The 21994-nt window shown below is 35.2% G+C and overlaps 2 protein-coding genes across 3 annotated transcripts in view; both read left to right on the top strand.

Annotated features, from left to right (window-relative positions):
- Positions 1-16161, top strand: part of LOC136029389 (zinc finger protein 813-like) — a 31751-nt gene extending 15590 nt beyond the window's left edge. The window contains exons 3-4 of one of the 2 annotated variants that reach the window (XM_065707723.1): positions 4004-4171; positions 10874-16161. In XM_065707723.1, coding sequence (XP_065563795.1) covers positions 4004-4171; positions 10874-11748 — 1043 coding nt within the window. In that variant the 3' untranslated portion in view covers positions 11749-16161. The remainder of the gene's footprint in view (positions 1-4003; positions 4172-10873) is intronic. The other variant, XM_065707724.1, reaches the window with a different exon arrangement.
- Positions 16162-18771: 2610 nt separating this feature from the next.
- The window catches only part of LOC136029388 (zinc finger protein 287-like), a 32691-nt gene continuing 29468 nt past the window's right edge, over positions 18772-21994 (top strand). The window contains exon 1 of the mRNA XM_065707721.1: positions 18772-18796. The gene's annotated coding sequence lies outside the window, so the exon portion shown is untranslated. The remainder of the gene's footprint in view (positions 18797-21994) is intronic.

Here is a 21994-nt window from a genome sequence, read left to right as displayed (position 1 = left end):
TCTTGCTGCCACTGAGGTTAATGCTACTACTATTGATTCTATTGATGTTACTACTGCTGCTGCTACTAAAACTAAGCATGTTAAGGCAAAAAATTTGGGAAATATTTAGTGTGTGGAGTTAAGTTGAATTACACTATATCCACACTGGTTGTCAAGAGGACATATCAGAAATGCTTCAGGCATAGGTTGATGGTATTCAAGTTTAAACTTTAAATGTGTGTTGAAAGGGATATTGTAGAAACCAAAGATGCTATGCACATACTGCTGCTAATTCTACTGCAAGTATTGCTACTCTGTTAAGATTTAGATTATTTAGGCTAGACTAAGCTGAGATTAAGATTAAACTAAGATTAGTAAGCTGAAGCTTTCAAGGAATATATAGGAAGATATTGAACTAAATCAAAGCCCTAGTTCCCTTTTTAAGAGTAAAAAGAGACTAGAGGAAAGTTAGCCCTCCTCTCGATGCCATTCATTTTCTAAACACATCCCTCATGTGACGCACTATGAAGCTGCAATATTAGTTTTGTCTTCATCTAATCCCCGAAATAAACCCCCGCTATCCCCGTAAACTAATCCCCCGAAAACTAATCCCCGCAACTTTTTCCATAACCCATCTTTTTGTTACTGGTGGATTTGAAGTCACTAACACCTGAAACCCTCTGTGACAAGTTTCTGGCATCTGCTTTGGCCAATTGAAAGTGATGTGCTGGATCCCAGTTAAATTTTTACCAGGGATAATTGCGGATACCAGTAAGTGTAAAAAAGAGTGGGTACATGAAGCGTAAAATATTGTCTATCCATTGTAGCACCAACATGCTGCTGCTTGATATCTTCAACTGTGAGAGATTGATGCTTCAAATCTTTAAGCAGAGCGTGTGTGAAGTCTAAACCTGTAAGCTCACTGACAAGTCCAAGAAGGAAAAAAATAATACCATCAGTCAGGAACTTTTGCCTATTAGGCACCATTTTGTTTGTGATAATAGCAAATCGCGGTGGATGTATAGTATGGGGTTATTTTCACCAAGGCATATTTGTAGCTGAGAGTCAAAGTTGGGAATAAGACTTGCAACAAAAATATGACTCTGGTTCACCTCACCGATAGATCTTTCATGCCTTTAAATCCATCACCAGTTATATTTCCTTCTTATTGGAAATGAAAAACATGACCCATCTTAAGCTGTCGATAATCATTTAGACCACAGATCAATCCCGTTCTATGGTTTCTACACATAAGCTGATATATTTAGAACTTTGTGGCTGCTTCGTCGCTCAAGCTTTGCTAGTGAGCTGATGACTCCAGATGCTAGACCTTTTTCGTTTTGAGATTTTGGAACTCCTTAGGTTGATTTGAGTCGGTAAAGTAAGTTCCAAGTAAAACATTGTAAGCGATTGGATTGTTGTTGGTGCAGATTAAACACTGTGTCCAAAGTTCAGTCTTTACGCCAAAAAATATAAACTGAAACTGCTCGTCTGAAAGAGTCTGTAAGTTCTGTCGTCGTTTTGTCACAATGTGTCAATATCGCCAAAGCTTTAGATTCGTCATAAGGACTAGTTTTGATATTTTCTAATACTAAGTTTGATGATGATTTTCCTTCGTTCTGAGGCTTTTGCGGAAGAGTTTTATCATACTTGCTAGCTGATTGACTCTATGGTCACTGCAAAACTGGTGCCATCGGTTCTGGGTCGTATTGGGGGATGGGCTGGTGTAGAAGGGTTAGAGATAACTACAGGCTTCACACTGGTAGGCTCTGTGGCGCTTAAAGACCTACTGACTGTTTGGTTGACATGATTGTCTATGTTTTCAGTTGATTCATTTTCTTAATCAGGAAGCAAGTCAAGCACAGATAATCAGGGCTTAACTGCTGAACTGGAAGGTACATTTGAACTAGTTATGCTACCAGAATAAGTGACTAGACATTTGGTGAAAGTACAAGCGATTGATTGTTCTCCTTTTAATCTGACAGGCTGGTCACGGTGTTTTATGGCAATATGTGTTTGACTGTGCTGTACTGGCAAGATACCTTCATACCTGGGAGGGGGGGGGGGTGCTTTGAAGCTGGATGTATGTCTTACTAAAAGGAGAAAAGAAGTAGTTAGACAAGTTGTAAATTTAATTGTTAGATTGAAACTCGATGGTCTGTGAGAGAAAAAAAAGGTCTTTGATGGGAACCTTAGAGAAGCTACAATTATTACTGTAAAAGGATTTGGAAAAATGTTGATTTGCAAATTCACTTCTACCTCATTTTTTTAAATTATGTTGTTTTATCTCATGATTAGCTTTCATACAGGGTTAGTAATTGCTCAAACATTAGAAGTTTTGAAGGTAAGCCTAGGTATTTAAAGAAATTTCCAATGCCCTAATTTGAGCTGAATATCTATCCTATAAAATTTCATTCGCTTACTAAACACCTTTCCTAGACGGTAGAATCATGTAATAACCACTCAATCATGCATGAACGCCCGCCAAAAATATTGGAGGGGAGAGGGCACCGAAAAAGTAATGGTGAGGGGAGGAGGAGGGGATACATTTTAATATAAAACGTTATATGCCAGTAAAATTCTCAAGAAAAAAGGAAAATACCAAATTTCTGCATACCAAATGGAGCGAAATGTTTAAGATTCCTTACAAAATATCAGTTCCTTTAATCTATCACGCATTCAATTATTATGTATTTAAGAGTGACATATTAGGCCCACAATCTAGAGTAAAAGAGTATCTGATTAAATTTAAATTGCAGAAAATAAGAGAAAAAGGTATCATCATAGAGGGTCCATTAAATTTCTTAGTAAAATGGCGGTTATATTTTGAAAGAGCATAAAAAAAGGTCCCAAGTGGTATGTTCTTTTAATTTATAGCTCGATAATGAAATTATCTGCACATTAATCACGAAATCTCCCTCCTCTCTGCATAGGTACCACGCTTTGATTTTACGATTGTCATATAAAATATCCATCTTTCAGTTTAAAATAATTCAATCTAACTCTTATTTTTTCAGACCTTGTGAAAATTAAACAAAATAGCAAAAGAGAGAGAGAAAAAAAAAAAAAAACAACAACTCACAGTCCAGCTGTCCAAAGTAACCCCTCTTTGCATCGATGCTCAAAATTAATAAATTTTAATTAAAATTGAAAGATTAAATTTTGAAAAATTAAATTTAATTAATTGAAAGTAATTGTGTTCAAATGAAATTCTTTAGCAGGAGTCACAAGATAATTTTTGATGAAATGGTATAACCTTATAAACATTATGCTTTTACTAGTATATGAAGAAAGGATAGTAATTCAATAATCTTGTCTAGTTTTTTATATGTACTAAATAATTGAGACGAAAGCTTAGGAAAGTAATGAAAAAAAATTGTCAAGTTAAATGAAAATGATAGTTACTAGGGTAGGATAGTAACTAGTGATAAATCACTAGGGGTGGCAATCCTGAATGAAAGGGGATTTTTGGGGAACCGACTCTTTTTCTAGAAAGCAGATTTTTCTGGATATCCTCAAAAATTCGGGGATAGTGAAAGCACTGATATATTCTGACAAAATCTGCCAACAAATCTCACTACACCATGAAAACTGCCAAGTAGCATTGCTATTATGCCGCCCCACTTTTTGCACGATGGCTTTTTGCATGCAGCCCTACTCATGTTAATTTTTGCTCGTTTTTGGTTTGGCTTGATTATTTATTGTAATCTCCGTTCATTTTGGGTTTCATTTATTTGTTGATGGTGATTTATGGTAGTTTTTAGCTTGGAAGATTATTTGATTTTATTTCTGTTAATTTTGGCTTAATAAAGCTCTTCACTTTTCTTTGAAAAACTTGTTTTGCGGAATTTTCTTTTAATTATCTAGTTATAAGACGCGTAGGAGAGGGATAAAATTAACTGAATTCAGCTGGTTAACGAAAACCTCAATTGATTGTTTTTCTTACTCTATTTGTGTAAGATTCGTTTAGTAAGCTTTATTGTCGACTGTTTACTACCTCTGGTTAATTTAAGTTGTGTTTTAGAAGTTGAAGATGCTTTATCAGGTGACAGTGAGAAGCCCTTTGATATTCCAAACTATCTTTTTGTCAAATGTGAAGACGTTCCTTTGCTTAATTCACCTAGTACTGCAGCACCATATAAATATGAATACAACACCCAGGAATTGGAACCCAAATGTTCTTATATTCAAGGTACATCTCAAGCATTTGGTTTTTACAGGGTGAAATGTATCAGATATGATTTTATTGGGACGAAATAGGACAAAGGGGCTTAATCGTAAGATAAAACTGTTGTTTTATCTTACTGCAGTGTGTAGGTATTTGTCAAACTGTTTTTGGGGTCTTGAACGTTTTCAAATTTTAAAGTGAAATTTATTTCGTAATAAAAATAGTTTATATGGAAATTAATTATTTGGAAATTAGTTAGATGAAAAAGCCTGATAATAAGCCTTAGCAATACATCTCTATATAGTTTTTACAATCCGCATTTATAGTGTATATATCTCTATAAATTAAGAGTCTAAAGACCAATTAATTCTATTATTTTGATTTGAAGTTGAATTTGAAATAAGATTAGCTGTAATGACCTGAACTGCCTACCAGAAATTTTACTATAAAATATTAATTTTCTGAAACCAAATATAGAATAACGAGTGCAATATTACCGAAACAGTTAAAGAAAAAGATGATTGTTCTCTTACAGTCTAGTTCCTAAGTAGCCTACAGACGCAAGAAACTCAAAAAACTCCAGCAATCGATAAAAGTCTAGTTTTACAGAAGTCATTTAACGAAGGGAAATATTACGAGTCAGCATATTTGAGCCAATTTTGTAGAAATACATTGCATAATGTAAAAAGCTATAATTTTCGTTAGCTTTGTGTTTTCACTACGCTTTTTACTTCCTTCAAAAACCTTGGTCTGTTTAAGTTAATTATATTCAAATGTATTATCAAATGAGCTGAATAAATATCTTATCTATTTGGTGAAAGTTTTAACAGAAAACTTGTCGCAGAATTTCATCATGATTATAGCAGTAGCTGCTAACAAGTAAACGACGAACCTTTGTAACTAAAATAACTAAACAATTTCCATAGTAACTAAAACAATATGTTTAAAAAATCGTCGCTAGTGAGGAAAAATTTTATTTGCAGCTTATTCAAGAATAGTAATAGTTATTTTTTAAGCTTATTTGATATCTTTAAGTTTATTTTTTAAGCTTATGGTTTTGTCTCTTTTTTATTTTTATATAATGAACGGTTCTTTTATAGTACCAAAATAAAGTAAGATCTAGCGCAAAGAATAGAGTAATGCAATTACAGAACGCTTCCATTATTAGTATTCTGATTGTAAGTGAATACTATATTAACATAATTCTCTTATTTTTATATGATATAATATACTAGAAGAGGTTATTTGAGACATTCAGTTAAGAAGAATAGGAAAGAAAGTCCACCTCCCCGGAGGGGTGAAAGGGTTGGAGTTTGCCCATTTACAAATCAGTCTAATTGTTTACAATTGTTTGGCTAGCTTTTTTTTGCCAAAAATGAAGATCACTACTTAACAGTGGTTTAACTTTCGTGGCTTTTTGGGCTAATCTCATATACGGGTATCATAACAAGCTGAATTCAAGGATCAAAAAAATTTGGGTCAAGACCTCACATTTTGACGATATAATTAGCATAACAGTTATCAAACCCCTGTTTTTATTTTTAAGACAATAAGCAAAACAGAACAATTTAAAGAATCCTCTCAGAAACTAAATTAAATGCACAGTAGCCAAGAAATCTTAAAACTTCTTCTTCTTAAGTTTATGAGGTCTATGGATCGGTAGGATGTCCATTCACCTCTTAGACATTACAGGAATAACTTCACTGATTATTGAAAGCTTCTGGCAATATTCCTAAAAAAAAATCTGCCGGTTGATAACAAGGAACGTGCTGCTAGTAATAATGGCGTCTTTTCAGGATTGATATCATCAACCTATAAATAATAGCTTCTAATTCATGTGACAGGGAGCAATTGATGAGAGCATCAAAAGTTAAGGGGATCTTTAATTGATGGCAGTAATTCCCCAGTCTCTTGGAATCATTATCTCCTATGATGCAGTCAAATAGAACATGTTGAGAAGGTGTAAAACGTTATGCAAAAACAACGGTTTGAAACTTCATAAGATTTTTTGCGCAGTTAGAACGCTTTTCAAGGTGAAACAATAATTTCACATTTAATCAGTAATTTGACTGAGTGTTTGATCTTTCTTGATAGCGAGAGAAATTTTCCTAAGTCAATTTTGCTTTAACCTAATAGTATTAATTTCAAACCTAAGCAGTAAACTGCTTTCATATAAGCATCCCACCTCTCCACCTTTGAAAGTTTTATTCTTATGCCTTTAGCTGTTCTCTAAGCTTTACTGGAGTTTCAGGATCAAAAATGCCATCTTTTTATGGCACTTGGTATTAACCAAGTGACATAGCAATCGCAAATTCTGTCGGTCTGTCGGTTGGTCCCGGGTTTGCTACTTTAGGCACTTCCAGCTAAGCTAGGACGATGACATCTGGCAGGCGTATCAGGGATCGGATCAGATTAAATTAGAAATAGTCGTTTCCCGATTTGACCATCTGGGGGGAGTTGGGGGCATGTTAATTCGGAAAAAAATAGAAAAAATGAAGTATTTTTAACTTACGAACGGTTGCTCAGATTTTAATGAAATTTGATGTTTGGCAGGATATCGTGTCTCAGAGCTGCCATTTTAAATCCCGACCGGATCTGGTGACATTGGGGGGGGGGGGGGGGTTGGGAGGGGGAAACCTAAAATCTTGGAAAACACTTAGAGTGGAGGGAACGGGATGAAACTTGGTGGTAAAAATAAGCACAAGTCGTAGATTCATGATTGACATAACCGGAATGGATCCGCTCTCTTTGGGGTATTTCGGGGGGGGGGGGGTAATTTTGAAAAATTAGAAAAAATGAGGTATTTTTAACTTACGAACGGGTGATGGGATCTCAATGAAATTTGATATTTAGAAGGATATCGTGTCTCAAAGCTCTCATTTTAAATCCCGACCGGATCTGGTGACATTGGGGGGAGTTTGGGGGGAACCTAAGATCACGGAAAACGCTTAGATCGGGATGAAACTTGGTGGGAAAAATAAGCACAAGTCTTAGATACGTGATTGACATAATTGGAACGGATCCGCTCTATTGGGGGGGGGGGTTAATTCTGGAAAATTAGAAAAAATGACGTATTTTTAACTTACGAAGGAGTGATCGGATCTTCATGAAACTTGATATTTAAAAGGACCTCGTAACTCAGATATCTTATTTTAAATCTCAACCGGATCCAGCGTCATTGGGGGGGGGGCAGTTGGGGGACCGGAAATCTTAGAAAATACTTAATGCGGAGAGATCAGGATGAAACTGGATGGGAAGAATAAAAAACGTGTCTAAGATACGTGACTGACATGACCGGACCGGATATGCTCTCTTTGGTGGAGTTGGAGGGGGGGGGGGGAATTCGGAAAATGAGGCATTTGTAACTTACGAACGGGTGACTAGATCTTAATTAAATTTGATATTTAGAAGGATCTTGTGCTTTAAAGCTCTAATTTTAAATTCCAACCAGATCCTGTGACATTGGGGGGAGCTGGAGGGGGAAACCGGAATTCTTGGAAAACGTGAAAATTGGGGTATTTTTATCTTACGAATAGGTGATCGGATCTTAATGAAACTTGATATATATATATATATATATATATATATATATATATATATATATATATATATATATATATATATATATATATATAAGGATCTTATGTCTGAGATGCTCCATTTTCGACTCGAATTGGATCAGGGGACATAAGGGGCTGGAGGAGGGAAACAGAAATCTTGGAAAACGCTTAGAGTAGAGAGATCGGGATGAAACTTGATGGGAAGAATAAGCATAAGTTCTAGATACGTGATTGACATAATTAGAACGGATCCGTTCTCTTTGGAGGAGCTGGGGTTTGTTAATTTGGAAAAATTAGAAAAATTGAGGTATTTTTAACTTAAGAACGGGTGAACGGAATTTAATGAAATTTTTTATTTAGAAGGAATTCATGTGTCAGAGCTTTTATTTCAAATCCCGGCCAGATCTATTGACATTGGGGGGAGTTGGAGGGGGAGATGTTGGGAAACGCTTGGAGTGGAGGAATCGGGATGAAGCTTGGTGGATAGAATAAGCAAATGTCCTTGATACATGGTTGACGTAACCGTATTGGATCCGCTCTCTTTGGGGGAGTTGGGGGGGGAGGGGTTCAGTGATTTGGCTAGTTTGGTGATTCTGGACGTGCTAGGACGATGAAAATTGGTAGACGTGTCAGGGAGCTGCACAAATTGACTTGATAAAGTCGTTTTCCCAGATTCGACCCTCTGAGGGGCTAAAGGGAGAGGGAAAATTAGAAAAAATGAGGTATTTATAACTTACGAGTGGGTGATCGGATCTTAATGAATTTTGATATTTAGAAGGACATCTTGAATCAGAGCTCTTGTTTTAGATCCTGACCGGCATTAAACCTCTGATTTTCCTTTTAAATCAATCGATTCATTCTTAGAATTTTGTTAGAGCTCATACAAAATGAGTTCTTAGCTCTTGTTTAATAAAAAAAAAACCTTATATATGTACAGTGGGCAAATTGCATAACTAACATCCCTTGCCCGGGTGCTTTAGGGAGAGGGGTCGGACCCCAGAGCTTTTGTTTTTTGATATTTGAGCTATTTTGAACAAAATGTCTCTTTCAAAGTTTATGTCAGATTCATTGGGGGAAAAGGTGTGGAGTGGGATGGTTGCCCTCCGATTGGTTGCCTTTTTACTCTTAAAAGGGGGCTAGAACTTTTGTTTTCCAATCCAATGAGCCCCATCTTAAATTTAATACACCGCTTGTTTTTATTATAACCATAGATATTAACAGAAGGCGACTTGCATAGCTTAGAGCGTTTCCCCGGAGGGGTTATGGGAAGATTTGCTATCTCAGATTTTTTACTTAGTTCGTTTGGGGGAAAAGGACGTGGTGGGGCTGGTTGCCTTTCATCAATATTTATTCCCAAAAAAGGGTTCTGAGAAATAATTTAAATGGCCAATTAGGCCAAATAGTAAACTTGAATGCTCATGTTACAACCAGGATTTCAGAAGCGCACAAAAATCTTGCCTACCTGGGTGATATAGTATTCAGGTTTGTGGTTTCCCAAAACTTTTTAACTTCAACCAATGATGTTCATTCTTTACCTCTTCTTAATTTAGTTAAGAAACCTCGCACTATTTGTTGAAATACTGCCTCTGCTCGACTTATGGTTTTTACACCATTTTATGGTTTTACACCATGGTGTACTATTTGAGGTTTTACTTTCCTTCAGAATAACTAATTTTAAAAGCTAATATAAGCATAACCAAAAGTGAGAGAAGAGGGATTGAAAATAAAATTATTCATTAAAGCCTATTGAAAGACAGATTTAACTGTAGACTCTTAAAAAAATTAGGTTGGTTTTCAGCACACTTCTGTGATGAAATACTAAAACTTCTGTTTTCGAATCGAAAGAGCTTCCGTTTGGTCTCAACTTTCTTGGTGGCAATCCTCTTGTCTTCGCTGGAGGCAATTGAACGTTCTGGGAAATGGTTCAAATGGCCATACAGGCTAAATAATGAACTTGAATGTTACTTCTTGCATTGTTACTTCCAGGATTTCTGAAACGTACAAAAATATTGCCTACCAGTGTTAGATAGTTTGCAGGTCTGCGTTTCTCGAAAACTTTTTAACCTCAACAAGTGATGTCTATTCTGTTACCTCTTCCTCATTTAATTAAAAAAAAACTCCTCATGTTTGTTGTGATATTGCCTCTCTTCGACACATGTTTTGACTCCATGATGACAAATGATAATGACGATGACTCCACGACACAAATGGCCGTGCAGGCTAAATAGTGAACTTGAATGTTACTTCTTACATTGTTACTTCCAGGATTTCTGAAACGTACAAGAATATCGCCGACCAATGTTGTATAGTTTGCAGGTCTGCGGTTTCCCACAAACTTTTTAACCTCAACAAGTGATGTCTATTCTTTTACCTCTTCCTCATTTAATTAAAAAACTCCTCATATTTGTTGTGATATTGCCTCTCTTCGACATATGTTTTGACTCCATGATGACAAATTACGATGACGATGACTCCACGACACAAATGGCCGTGCAGGCTAAATAATGAATTTGAATGTTACTTCTTGCATTGTTACTTCCAGGATTTCTGAAAGTACAAGAATATCGCCGACCAGTGTTATATAGTTTGCAGGTCTGCGGTTCCCACAAACTTTTTAACCTCAACAAGTGATGTCTATTCTCTTACCTCTTCCTCATTTAATTAAAAAAAATCCTCATATTTGTTGTGATATTGCCTCTCTTCGACATATGTTTTGACTCCATGATGACAAATTACGATGACGATGACTCCACGACACAAATGGCCATGCAGGATAAATAAGTGAACTTGAATGTTACTTTTTGCATTGTTACTTCCAGTATTTCTGAAACGTACAAGAATATCGTCTACCAGTGTTATATAGTTTGCAGGTCTGCGGTTTCCCACAAACTTTTTAACCTTAGTAAGTGATGTCTATTCTTTTACTTCTTCCTAATTTAATTGAAAAAAACTCCTCATATTTGTTGTTATATTGCCTCTCTTCGACATATGTTTTGACTCCACGATGTATTTTTTACCATTGTCCCAGGTTTACTTACATCTGAATAACTAATTTGAAAGCTAATATAAGTATCACCAAGAGCGAGAGAAGAGGGGTCGAGAATAAAATTAGCTGTTATAACCTAGTGAAAGACAGATTTAACTCTATAGACTTTTAAAATTTTAGGTCACTTTTCACCACACTTGTCTGGACTGCACTTACAGGGGAATACGTCACCAGTTGTTTCAAAGGATCCATCTACCAGCTGCTCCACGAAATCATATGCATTGGAATGTGAAGCAACAGGCTTAGAAAATCAAGAAACATGTTTGAACAGTAGGCTGCAAATTAGAAAATTGGAAGGAAATCAAAGAACGCATACAGGGAAAAATGCATTTAAATGTGAGATATGCCACAAGATGTTTTCTCTACCGCATGTTTTGAACCGCCACCAAGAAGTGCATACAGGTGAAAAACCGTTTAAATGTGATGTATGTGACAAGAACTTCTCTCGATCGTACGTTTTGAACCAGCACCAAAGAGTGCATACAGGTGAGAAACCGTATAAATGTGAAATATGTGAAAAAACCTTTTCTTACGCAGCAAGTTTGAACACGCATCGACGAGTGCATACAGGTAAGAAACCTTTTAAGTGCGATGTATGTGACAAGACATTTTCTCAAGCAGTAGCCTTAGATACACATCAAAGAGTACATACCGGTGAGAAACCATTTAAATGTGACGTATGTACCAAATCCTTTTCTCGAGCGGACGTTTTGAACCTGCACCAAAGAGTGCATACGGGTGAGAAACCATTTAAATGTCATATATGCGACAAGAACTTTTCTCAAGCAGCAGCTTTAAACACACACCAAAGACTACATACTGGTGAGGGACTGTTTAAGTGTAATGTTTGTGACAAAACCTATTTTCAAGCAGCATCTTTAAAGGCACATCATAGATTGCATACAGGTGAGAAACCGTTTAAATGTGATTTATGTGAAAAGACTTTTTCTCTAGCAGGACATTTGAAGAGGCACCGAAAACTGCATACAGGGTGAAATCATTAAATGTGATTTACATGACAGGACCTTTTTCCAGTGAATTTTTGAACTGACATCAAAGAGAGCATACTGTTGAGAAACCGTACAAAATGGATGTATGTGACAAGACCTATTCTCAAGCAGCAGCTTTAAACACACATCAAAGACTGCACACAGGTGAGGAACAATTTAAATCTGATGTATGTGATAAGACCTTTTCTCAAGCAGCACATTTGAAGAGGCATTGAAGACAGGTTAGAAACCTTTATTTGTGACATATGTGACAAGACCTTTTCTCGAGTGTACGTTTTCAAATCAGCTACAATGAGTGTGTGACAAGACCTTTTCTCAAGCACCAACTTTGAACAGACACCAAAGAATGGAGAAACCGTTTAAATGTAATGTATGTTACAAGACCTTTGAAATTTCGAAGGTCTTTGAAGACCTTTAAAAATTTCGAAAGATAAAGTACAGATTCGGTTGGATAGAGGTTCACTACTTTGTCTATGGTATTCTTTGGTCACTATATGTCTTTGGGCCAAGGTGAGCCAACTGCAAAAAAAAACTGATAAACATTGGTTTTTCTGTAAATTATGTTTAAAAATATCCAAAAGCTTTGTTTTTGAATTGCTTGGAAATCTCATTTGTTAATATTTGGGATAAGTTTTGATTGTTCCTCGAGAGTGAAAAAATGGCTATCTACCTTGCAACATTTCAATGGGCTATATTTTAAAATGAACTAAAAAAAAGTACTTTTTGAATTAGTTCAAAATTTTCAAAATTCTTAGTTTGGTTTTTTAGCCTAAGTATACCACAGGATATATTTGAAAGGGAGGGGCCTTAATATGGGTAAAATTTGCGTTAACTCATGACCCATAGCTCTGTAGCTGAGGAACCCCGATGGCAACAATTATTTTTAATATGGTCTGAACTTACGCCAACTTGTTCGTTGTTTAATGGGACTCTTAAGCACAGAAAAAAAACAGTGAAAGAACAAGTCCGTCCTCTCCAAAATGGACTCAATATAGGCGTTTTGATTTGTTTGGTGAACAGCCTAAGAGAGGACCAGTGCAGAAAATTATTTGTTTCACTTCAATTAGATTGTGAGGAAAATCTGAGCTGATTGAAACTTACTGCTATAAGCTATTTTGCTAACGAGGTCCTGGAGTGCAACAATTCAAAACAGGGCGTAACACCCTTCCCTCCTTAGAAATTTTTTTCTTTCTAATCGACTTGAACGGATCCTCTAGATTTTTTTTTTGCCATCAAGACCGAAAAGAAATCAAAGGTTCTAGTCTCAAATGTGTTTAAAAGTTTCACTGATTGCTTGCTGGATATCTGATATCTTGTTGGATCTAATTTTAAATATTGTTACAATTTTTAATAGCTTATAAGTAAGGACAGCTAGATGTAAACTTTTGGAAATATTTAATGGCATCATATACATGATTGGCCTACACCCTAGTGTTTTAACCATTAAACCATTAATTCTTTCATTTATGGAGTTAAATCAAGTTCCCAACCTAACAGTTTTTGGCGCGGAAAATTTACTAACAGAATAAGCTAACAGCAGTATTTTGCTGTTTCCACGTTCTTCCAAAATACCTACTGAGATATTCAATTTGGACATACAGTACTCTAGCTGTTGCTAAATTTATGAAAAAATACAATCAAATGATTTTTGGAGTCAACGGCTTTGACTCTAGTTATATTGTCATAGCTTTAAGTGATATTTTATTTTCGCTTTGCTTTTTGTTTTTTCTCTGCGTAGTGTTTTGTCCTTTTTTTTTTGGATGAAGACAGGTTTCCAATACATGATAATAATAATAATATTTATTAACTCCAAAACTAGATTTTGTGTCAGATGCTGCTTATCAAGTTCATATGCTTCCATAGTCTCTGCCAAGATTTGTTTCAATCACCGTTATCTTGCAGCATTTCACAAAACTGTTGCTATTCCCCACATCCTCTACATTGCATCCTTCTAGAAATTTCTTACTAATGCTCCAAAATTGAAAATCTGCTCCACTTTCTTCCAAAATACCTACTGAGATATTCAATTTGGACATACAGTACTGTAGCTGTTGCTAAATTTACGAAAAAATACAATCGAATGATTTTTGGAGTCAACTGCTTCGACTCTAGTTATATTGTCATAGCTTTAAGTGATATTTTATTTCCGCTTTGCTTTTTGTTTTTTCTCTGCGTAGTGTTTTGTCTTTTTTTTTGGACAAAGACAGGTTTCCAATACATGATAATAATAATATTTATTAACTCCAAAACTAGATTTTGTGTCAGATGCTGCTTATCAAGTTCATATGCTTCCATAGTCTCTGCCAAAATTTGTTTCAATCACCGTTATCTTGCAGCATTTCACAAAACTGTTGCTATTCCCCACATCCTCTACATTGCATTCTTCTAGAAATTTCTTACTAATGCTCCAAAATTGAAAATTTGCTCCACTTTCTTCCAAAATACCTACTGAGATATTTAATTTGGACATACAGTACTGTAGCTGTTGCTAAATTTATGAAAAAATACAATCAAATGATTTTTGGAGTCAACTGCTTCGACTCTAGTTATATTGTCATAGCTTTAAGTGATATTTTATTTTCGCTTTGCTTTTTGTTTTTTCTCTGCGTAGTGTTTTGTCTTTTTTTTTTCTTTTTTTTTTTGACAAAGACAGGTTTCCAATACATGATAATACTATTATTTATTAACTCCAAAACTAGATTTTGTGTCAGATGCTGCTTATCAGGCTCATATGCTTCCATAGTCTCTGCCAAGATTTGTTTCAACCACCGTTATCTTGCAGCATTTCACAAAACTGTTGCTATCCCCCACATCCTCTACATTGCATCCTTCTGGAAATTTCTTACTAATGCTCATAAATTGAAAATCTGCTCCACTTTCTTCCAAAATACCTACTGAGATATTCAATTTGGACATACAGTACTGTAGCTGTTGCTAAATTTATGAAAAAAATACAATCAAATGATTTTTGGAGTCAACTGCTTCGACTCTAGTTATATTGTCATAGCTTTAAGTGATATTTTATTTTCGCTTTGCTTTTTGTTTTTTCTCTGCGTAGTGTTTTGTCTTTTTTTTTTTTGGACAAAGACAGGTTTCCAATACATGATAATAATAATATTTATTAACTCCAAAACTAGATTTTGTGTCAGATGCTGCTTATCAAGTTCATATGCTTCCATAGTCTCTGCCAAAATTTGTTTCAATCACCGTTATCTTGCAACATTTCACAAAACTGTTGCTATTCCCCACATCCTCTACATTGCATCCTTCTAGAAATTTCTTACTAATGCTCCAAAATTGAAAATCTGCTCCACTTTCTTCCAAAATACCTACTGAGATATTCAATTTGGACATACAGTACTGTAGCTGTTGCTAAATTTATGAAAAAATACAATCGAATGATTTTTGGAGTCAACTGCTTCGACTCTAGTTATATTGTCATAGCTTTAAGTGATATTTTATTTTCGCTTTGCCTTTTGTTTTTTCTCTGCGTAGTGTTTTGTCTTTTTTTTTTTGGGCAAAGACAGGTTTCCAATACATGATAATAATAATATCTATTAACTCCAAAACTAGATTTTGTGTCAGATGCTGCTTATCAAGTTCATATGCTTCCATAGTCTCTGCCAAAATTTGTTTCAATCACCGTTATCTTGCAGCATTTCACAAAACTGTTGCTATCCCCCACATCCTCTACATTGCATCCTTCTAGAAATTTCTTACTAATGCTCCAAAATTGAAAATCTGCTCCACTTTCTTCCAAAATACCTACTGAGATATTCAATTTGGACATACAGTACTGTAGCTGTTGCTAAATTTATGAAAAAATACAATCAAATGATTTTTGGAGTCAACTGCTTCGACTCTAGTTATATTGTCATAGCTTTAAGTGATATTTTATTTTCGCTTTGCTTTTTGTTTTTTCTCTGCGTAGTGTTTTGTCTTTTTTTTCTTTTTTTTTTTTTTGACGAAGACAGGTTTCCAATACATGATAATAATATTATTTATTAACTACAAAACTAGATTTTGTGTCAGATGCTGCTTATCAGGCTCATATGCTTCCATAGTCTCTGCCAAGATTTATTTCAACCACCGTTATCTTGCAGCATTTCACAAAACTGTTGCTATCCCCCCATCCTCTACATTGCAACCTTCTAGAAATTTCTTACTAATGCTCATAAATTGAAAATCTGCTCCACTTTCTTCCAAAATACCTACTGAGATATTCAATTTGGACATACAGTACTGTAGCTGTTGCTAAATTTATGAAAAAAATACAATCAAATGATTTTGGAGTCAACTGCTTTGATTCTAGTTATATTGTCATATCTTCAAGTGATATTTTTGTTTTACTTTTTGTTTTTTCTCTTCGTAGTGTTTTGTCATTATTTTTTTTTTTTGTATGAAGACAGGTTTTCAATAAATGAAAATAATAATACTATTACATATAGTCATATCAAAAATACAGTTTTAGAATTTTAGCACCCTCTTCTTAAAAAAAAAAAAAAAAAAAAAAAAAAAACAGATGTATAATGCCTTTGACTGCTGAAGGACCTGAATCTGTTATTATTCATTAGCCATTATTAGTCATTAACCATTATGAATCAGCAGCTTTGACCCTATCAAAGCTGGTGGGAAGCAACCTCACAACTGACCAAAGAAACATTGGTTCAACAGTCTATCTGAGCTCTTAACAATGGCAAGTAACAGACAGGTCAAAGCGCAAATACTTGCGATGGACCAAAGTAGATGGAGGAGGCAGACATCACTCTATACATTGAGCTGCAGCAGGCAAGAGATTCTATACCTGACAGGAGACATAAGTCAAAAGTTACATAAAAAATACTGAACTGCTTACCAGAATAACATGTGTGATATTACCGAAACAGTTAAAGAAAAAGATGATTATTCTCTTACAGTCTAGTTCAGTTATGGCATTTTAGCACCCTCTTATTAAAAAAAAAATATATTAAGATAAGATGTGCTTTTCAAAGGTTAAAAGTCATTATTAATCTTTAAAGCTTTTGTATTTTTAGAGACTATTGCTGCTACTCTCCTGAGTAACATTTTAGTGCCATATCCAGGTGTTGATGATAGTATCATACTTATCTTAATTTTATTGAGCAGTCCCTGGCAGGAGACATAAGTCAAAAGTTACACCAAAAATACAGTTATGGCATTTTAGCACCCTCTTATTAAAAAAAGAAAAATCAAAAAGATGTAATCAGATTTCTAATGCCTTTAAGTGCTGAAAGAGTTGAGTCTGTGCTCTCAACTTCTCAACTGTTTTAAGGTAAAATGTGTTTTTTAGAGGTTAAAAGTCATTATTAATCATTATGGCTTTTGTATTTTAGGGATTATTGCTTCTACTTTCCTCATTAAAATCTTAGTGCTACATCCAAGTGTTGATAGTAGTATCATACTTATCTTGATTTGCATTAACGCAATTTCGACACCTTTTATGGACATACCACAAATATCAAAAAACGGCTGAATTTATCACGATTTTGAGGATTCTTTCATTAAAAAAGGTAAGTTATACTACTAGGTGAGGGCAAAATTTCCCCAAATTCATGGACACACTGTATTTTTGAACACAGTGCCCTCGACACAGGGCACTGCATATGCCATAGAACCTTTGAAGGGGTCTTGTTTCATCGGAAGTTGAAAGCTCTAGTGCCTTTTCAATAATCAAAAGTGATTGGAGGGCAACCCCTCCCCTCATATCTATCGTTACCCCAAAAACATCCAAAGAAAACTTTCAGATGATCATTTTGTTTAGTGTTCCATTTATTATGTCTTTCAGGATGACCCTACCCTCCCCCCAGAGCCCTAAGAGCAAGGGTTGTAAGTTATACTCAAGGGCCATATGACGTTTTCTGGGAAAGAGCAGTTCCATAAACTTTGGAGGTGGCTCGTTTGGTTGGAAATCGTAAGTTCTAATGCCCTTCTTAAGATTTAAAGTATTAGTTGGGCAACTAACCCCCTCCCTGCTCATATACGATATTATACATAGGCATTATACTGGATGCAAATTTGTCATTTAAGACCCATATTGACAAGTTTCGTATCAAGCAGAGAAGAAATGTTGGAATAGTGCGACACCTTCGTCACCTCTTACCATACCATCCAATGCGTTGCATATATTTTTCTCTTGTCCATATCTATCAGTTAGAAAGGACTTTATAAAAATTATGATAGAATGAGGGAAGTCAAGATTAATTAAAAAATTCCAGTAATTTATTGTAAACTACATTGCCATAGGCATCTGACCGATCAAACAGAACAGCCTTTGTGACATGTCTCATTTTAAGAGAGTTACAACCATCAACTTATTTATCTCATTTAAGAATTAAGGACGCTACATGACTACTAAGGTCCCTGCGTCGGCCCTGCAGTGGATTCCTGCTGCGTGATTCGATCTCTGGGTCCCGTATTACCAAGCTAAGGTCAAAACCACTGCGCCACCACAGGACACCATCAACTTATTCTCGATATTATTCTAGCTTTTAAATATCTTGCCTTGAAATTCCCTTAAAACCCACCGGGTTCAAACGGAAAAAGTTTTTAAAAAATCCAACAGAAAGACATGACGAGAAAACAGTCAATCCTAAAAATGAATTCCTTTGAGAAAGGATGGGAATCCTATCCCTGTTAACTAACTGTTAGTGTCAAGGACTGTATTTTTCCTTCCCGGTATTTTCCCCTTTTTTGGGTAAATTTCAGGGTAAAATCTACCACTTTAACCTTTAGTACAAGACTTTTACGAGAAATTAAATTATTGCAAACTAAAAGATGTTTTTTAGTTTTGAATAGCAACAACATGAGTGTATTACAAGCATGGGTATATTACAGTGCATTATCCACCGAAATTTTTCCCAATTTTGGTAGGGAGGATGCCGCTAAAACACCACATTTTATCCGACCGGTACCGCTTTATGATGCCCAAATAGCGGCGACCGAGTTTCTCAACTTATGAAAATACTAATTTTATTAGCTTATATGAGACTTTAAACTAATAGTATTTTCTCAAAAGGTAATTCAGTTATTATGGTTTTATAGTTTGGCATAGATTAGGTGTAAATGATAGTTTTAAACTATCTTGCATATTGGTCTACCTAGAAGGAAACACTAGCCTAATTATTGTAGGCTAATGATTTATCTTTATTAATTAACTATTAGGCTAAACTACAATCTTCCGTTGTTCTTTATTTTTGTTCCGGTAAAATTCTAGTTAATTGACTTCTTGCTATCTTGGAAAGGGTTTAGATTAGGAAAATGAAACTTTCAGGGATGTGTCTACAGGCTAAAGTATGTCCCAGGAAGGTATTTTAAAGTACCCACCTCCATTCTGTCTCCCTCTTAAGAGCCCTGAAATTTGCCTACATGACAGGTCTATACCTATTGAAATTTTAACAAAACAACCTTTTACCTTAATTTTCAGTTACTAGTTGCTTTTTCTATGCCTTTAGTTCTGAAAATGCAATTCCTGTTATTTGAGAATAATTTTGAGCCATATCAATGTTCTTTTTCCAAATTTAGGAAATGTATTTGTATATCTTTAAAACCTCATAAAATGGAATTGAGCAAAGTTATGAAGCTGAAAACAATTTTTTGTACTTCAATTAAGCAGAAGATCTGTTTTGCAAGGTTTCACTTTTATAACACACATATTTTTAATTTTCATCAAAGGTCAGGGTCCTCTAGAGGGAGGAGGAGTGGAGGTAGTTGCTTCAAAATACCTTCCTGGGACATACTTTAGTCTGTGTCTGACACCATGTGTCTGACACCATGTGGAGTTTTTTCTTATACATCAAACATGTAGGCGGCAACCAGGCAAATATCAATCATGTAAGTAAGTAAGCTTATATTGTGACCCAAGCACCTACAAAATTAATATAAAAATCAGCAAGAAAAATCAATGTCTGATCACTTGAAATGGAGAACTCTACAGTCTGTAGATTCATCCCTGAAAGTTTCATTTTTCCTAACCTAAACCCTTCCTGAGATAGCAAGAAGTCAATTAACTAGAATTTTACCTTTGTTCCTTCCCTCTCCAAATTGATAAAATAGGTAAAGGTCAAGAATAGCTTCTCTTCAATAGTGGATGTGCTAGAATAAAGATAGAGACAACTTTATTGTCTTTTAACGTTTGTGACAATTAATCCCCTTCCCCTAATGGTTTCATATGGCCTTAGGCCACACTAGCCTGCTAAATTAAAGCAATGTAATGACTGAAACTGATTCAAAAACAGATAGAAATGCAAGAAAGAAAAGGAAAGACAGCTCACCTTAATATCTATGATTTCTGATAGTTGCTGTAAATTATAAAGTAGGAATTTCATCCATTTTTGTTTAGTTTTTTATATAGGCTAGTCAAAGTCTAAATGAAAAAAATAGAAGGTGCTATGGATACATTATTTGACTGAGCAGGCAAGGGTTTGAATCCTAGAGTACCCAATTATTTAGTTTGCAATGGGGGTCAGTGGCATGACTCTGTAAGCTCAGCCAGAGTTGACCCAGATCTAAATGGGTACCTGGAGAAATCTGGGGAAGGTAAACAGGAAGGGTGTGCAAAAGCACAGGATGGCTGGCCCCCAACACCCCATTGTTTTTCCTGGCTGAAGGGCCAAGAAACAGAGTTCAGCACTGCCAGTAGAGACTCTAAAGTCTAATACCTTATTCTTTATTACTTACTTTATGGATATGCTATAATTAGAAATTTCAATGCACAATTAGGACTCTTTGGGAATACTCATACTTAAATTACTTTAAATCACATTTTCCAGCAAAATAAGGGTTAAATTCTGTAGAATTGCTGGCTTGTGGTGACAATGATTGGATGTCTCAATGGTATCCAACTCAATTTGCCATAGCTTTAATGACCATTCTCCATCAATGGCTCTTTTAAAGGCAGCTAGGCTATGCTGAGGGTAATGACTACAGTAAATATTTCACAGCTTGTGTAATTGACTTAGCCTACCAATAAAGTAAACATACCACTCAATGTCTTTTCTTATGTTCTTTACAAATATAATAATTGCTTTTATTGCAAATTGAAATTTATGCACTTTTTGACATCCTAACTATAAATAATTTTGGCACTGAGGAAACATAGTATTATTCTGTCAAAAACAACCAAAAATACATAATTTAATTGAAAATTTGGCATCAAGGAAGAGAATTTTCAGAGCTCAAAAAGTGCTTGAATTTGAATTTGCAATAGAAGCAATTATTATTTGTAAAGAACATGAAAAAGCAAGAAATAGAGCAACTAGGCTTCTTTGGTCGAATTGTGAGGCACTTGAATCTTCTGTCATTGCATCAGCTCAAATTTGCCCAAAAAGGCTTTGGAAATATCTAAGGAAAAACCAGACATCACAGCCCCCATCCTCAACTTCATTCACTGACCCTGAAACACAGACAAATATAGACAATGATAATGAAAAAGCTGAACATTTTAATAAACTTTTTTCATCTGTTTTTACACGACCTCACAATGAAACTCCTATTGATTCTAATTTTTTGTCTATTTCACAATAGATTTTGATGATTCTGACTTTGATGATCAACAAGTTTTTGAGGTCTTGAAGCATCTTGACACAAATAAATCACCAGATATTCATGAATTTTCAAACCATATGATCCGAGAGCCTGCAACAGTACTCACTGAACCACTGACACATTTGTATAATCTGTGTCTGGTGTCTGGTACTTGCCCTTTGGCATGGAAAAAAGTAATAATTAAACCCCTGTATAAAAGTGGCACAAAAACGCAATTTAAAAACTATAGACCAATATCAAACACTTAAATTTTTTCCACAGTTATGGAAAAACTAATTGTCAAGAGAATACAAAATTATTTCGAATCAAATCTTCTTTGGCATCCATCTCAACACGGATTCCGTAAAAAACGTTCATGTAATATACAGCTTTTGGAAGTAATTACTGACTTCCATAGGATGGCAGATGAAGGTCTCAGGTTTGATTGCATCTATATAGATTTTTCTAAGGTGTTTAATAAAATTTCCGTTCCACTTTTACTTCAAAAGTGTGAGGTATATCATCTTGGTGCCAGAACATAGAATTAGATTGGTGATTATCTAACAGGCAGGATACAGAAATTGATTGTAGGTGATGCTTTGTCCTCTGCTGAGATAGTTTTAAGTGGCATTCCACAAGGTAGTTGCCTTGTTCCAGTACTTTTCTGCCTTTTCATCAATGACTTGCCTCT

The sequence above is a fragment of the Artemia franciscana genome, chromosome 7 (genome assembly GCF_032884065.1).
Source record: "Artemia franciscana chromosome 7, ASM3288406v1, whole genome shotgun sequence".
NCBI lineage: Eukaryota > Metazoa > Arthropoda > Branchiopoda > Anostraca > Artemiidae > Artemia > Artemia franciscana.
Note: the sequence above shows the minus strand (reverse complement) of the source record. Positions and strands in the feature narration are given on the sequence as shown.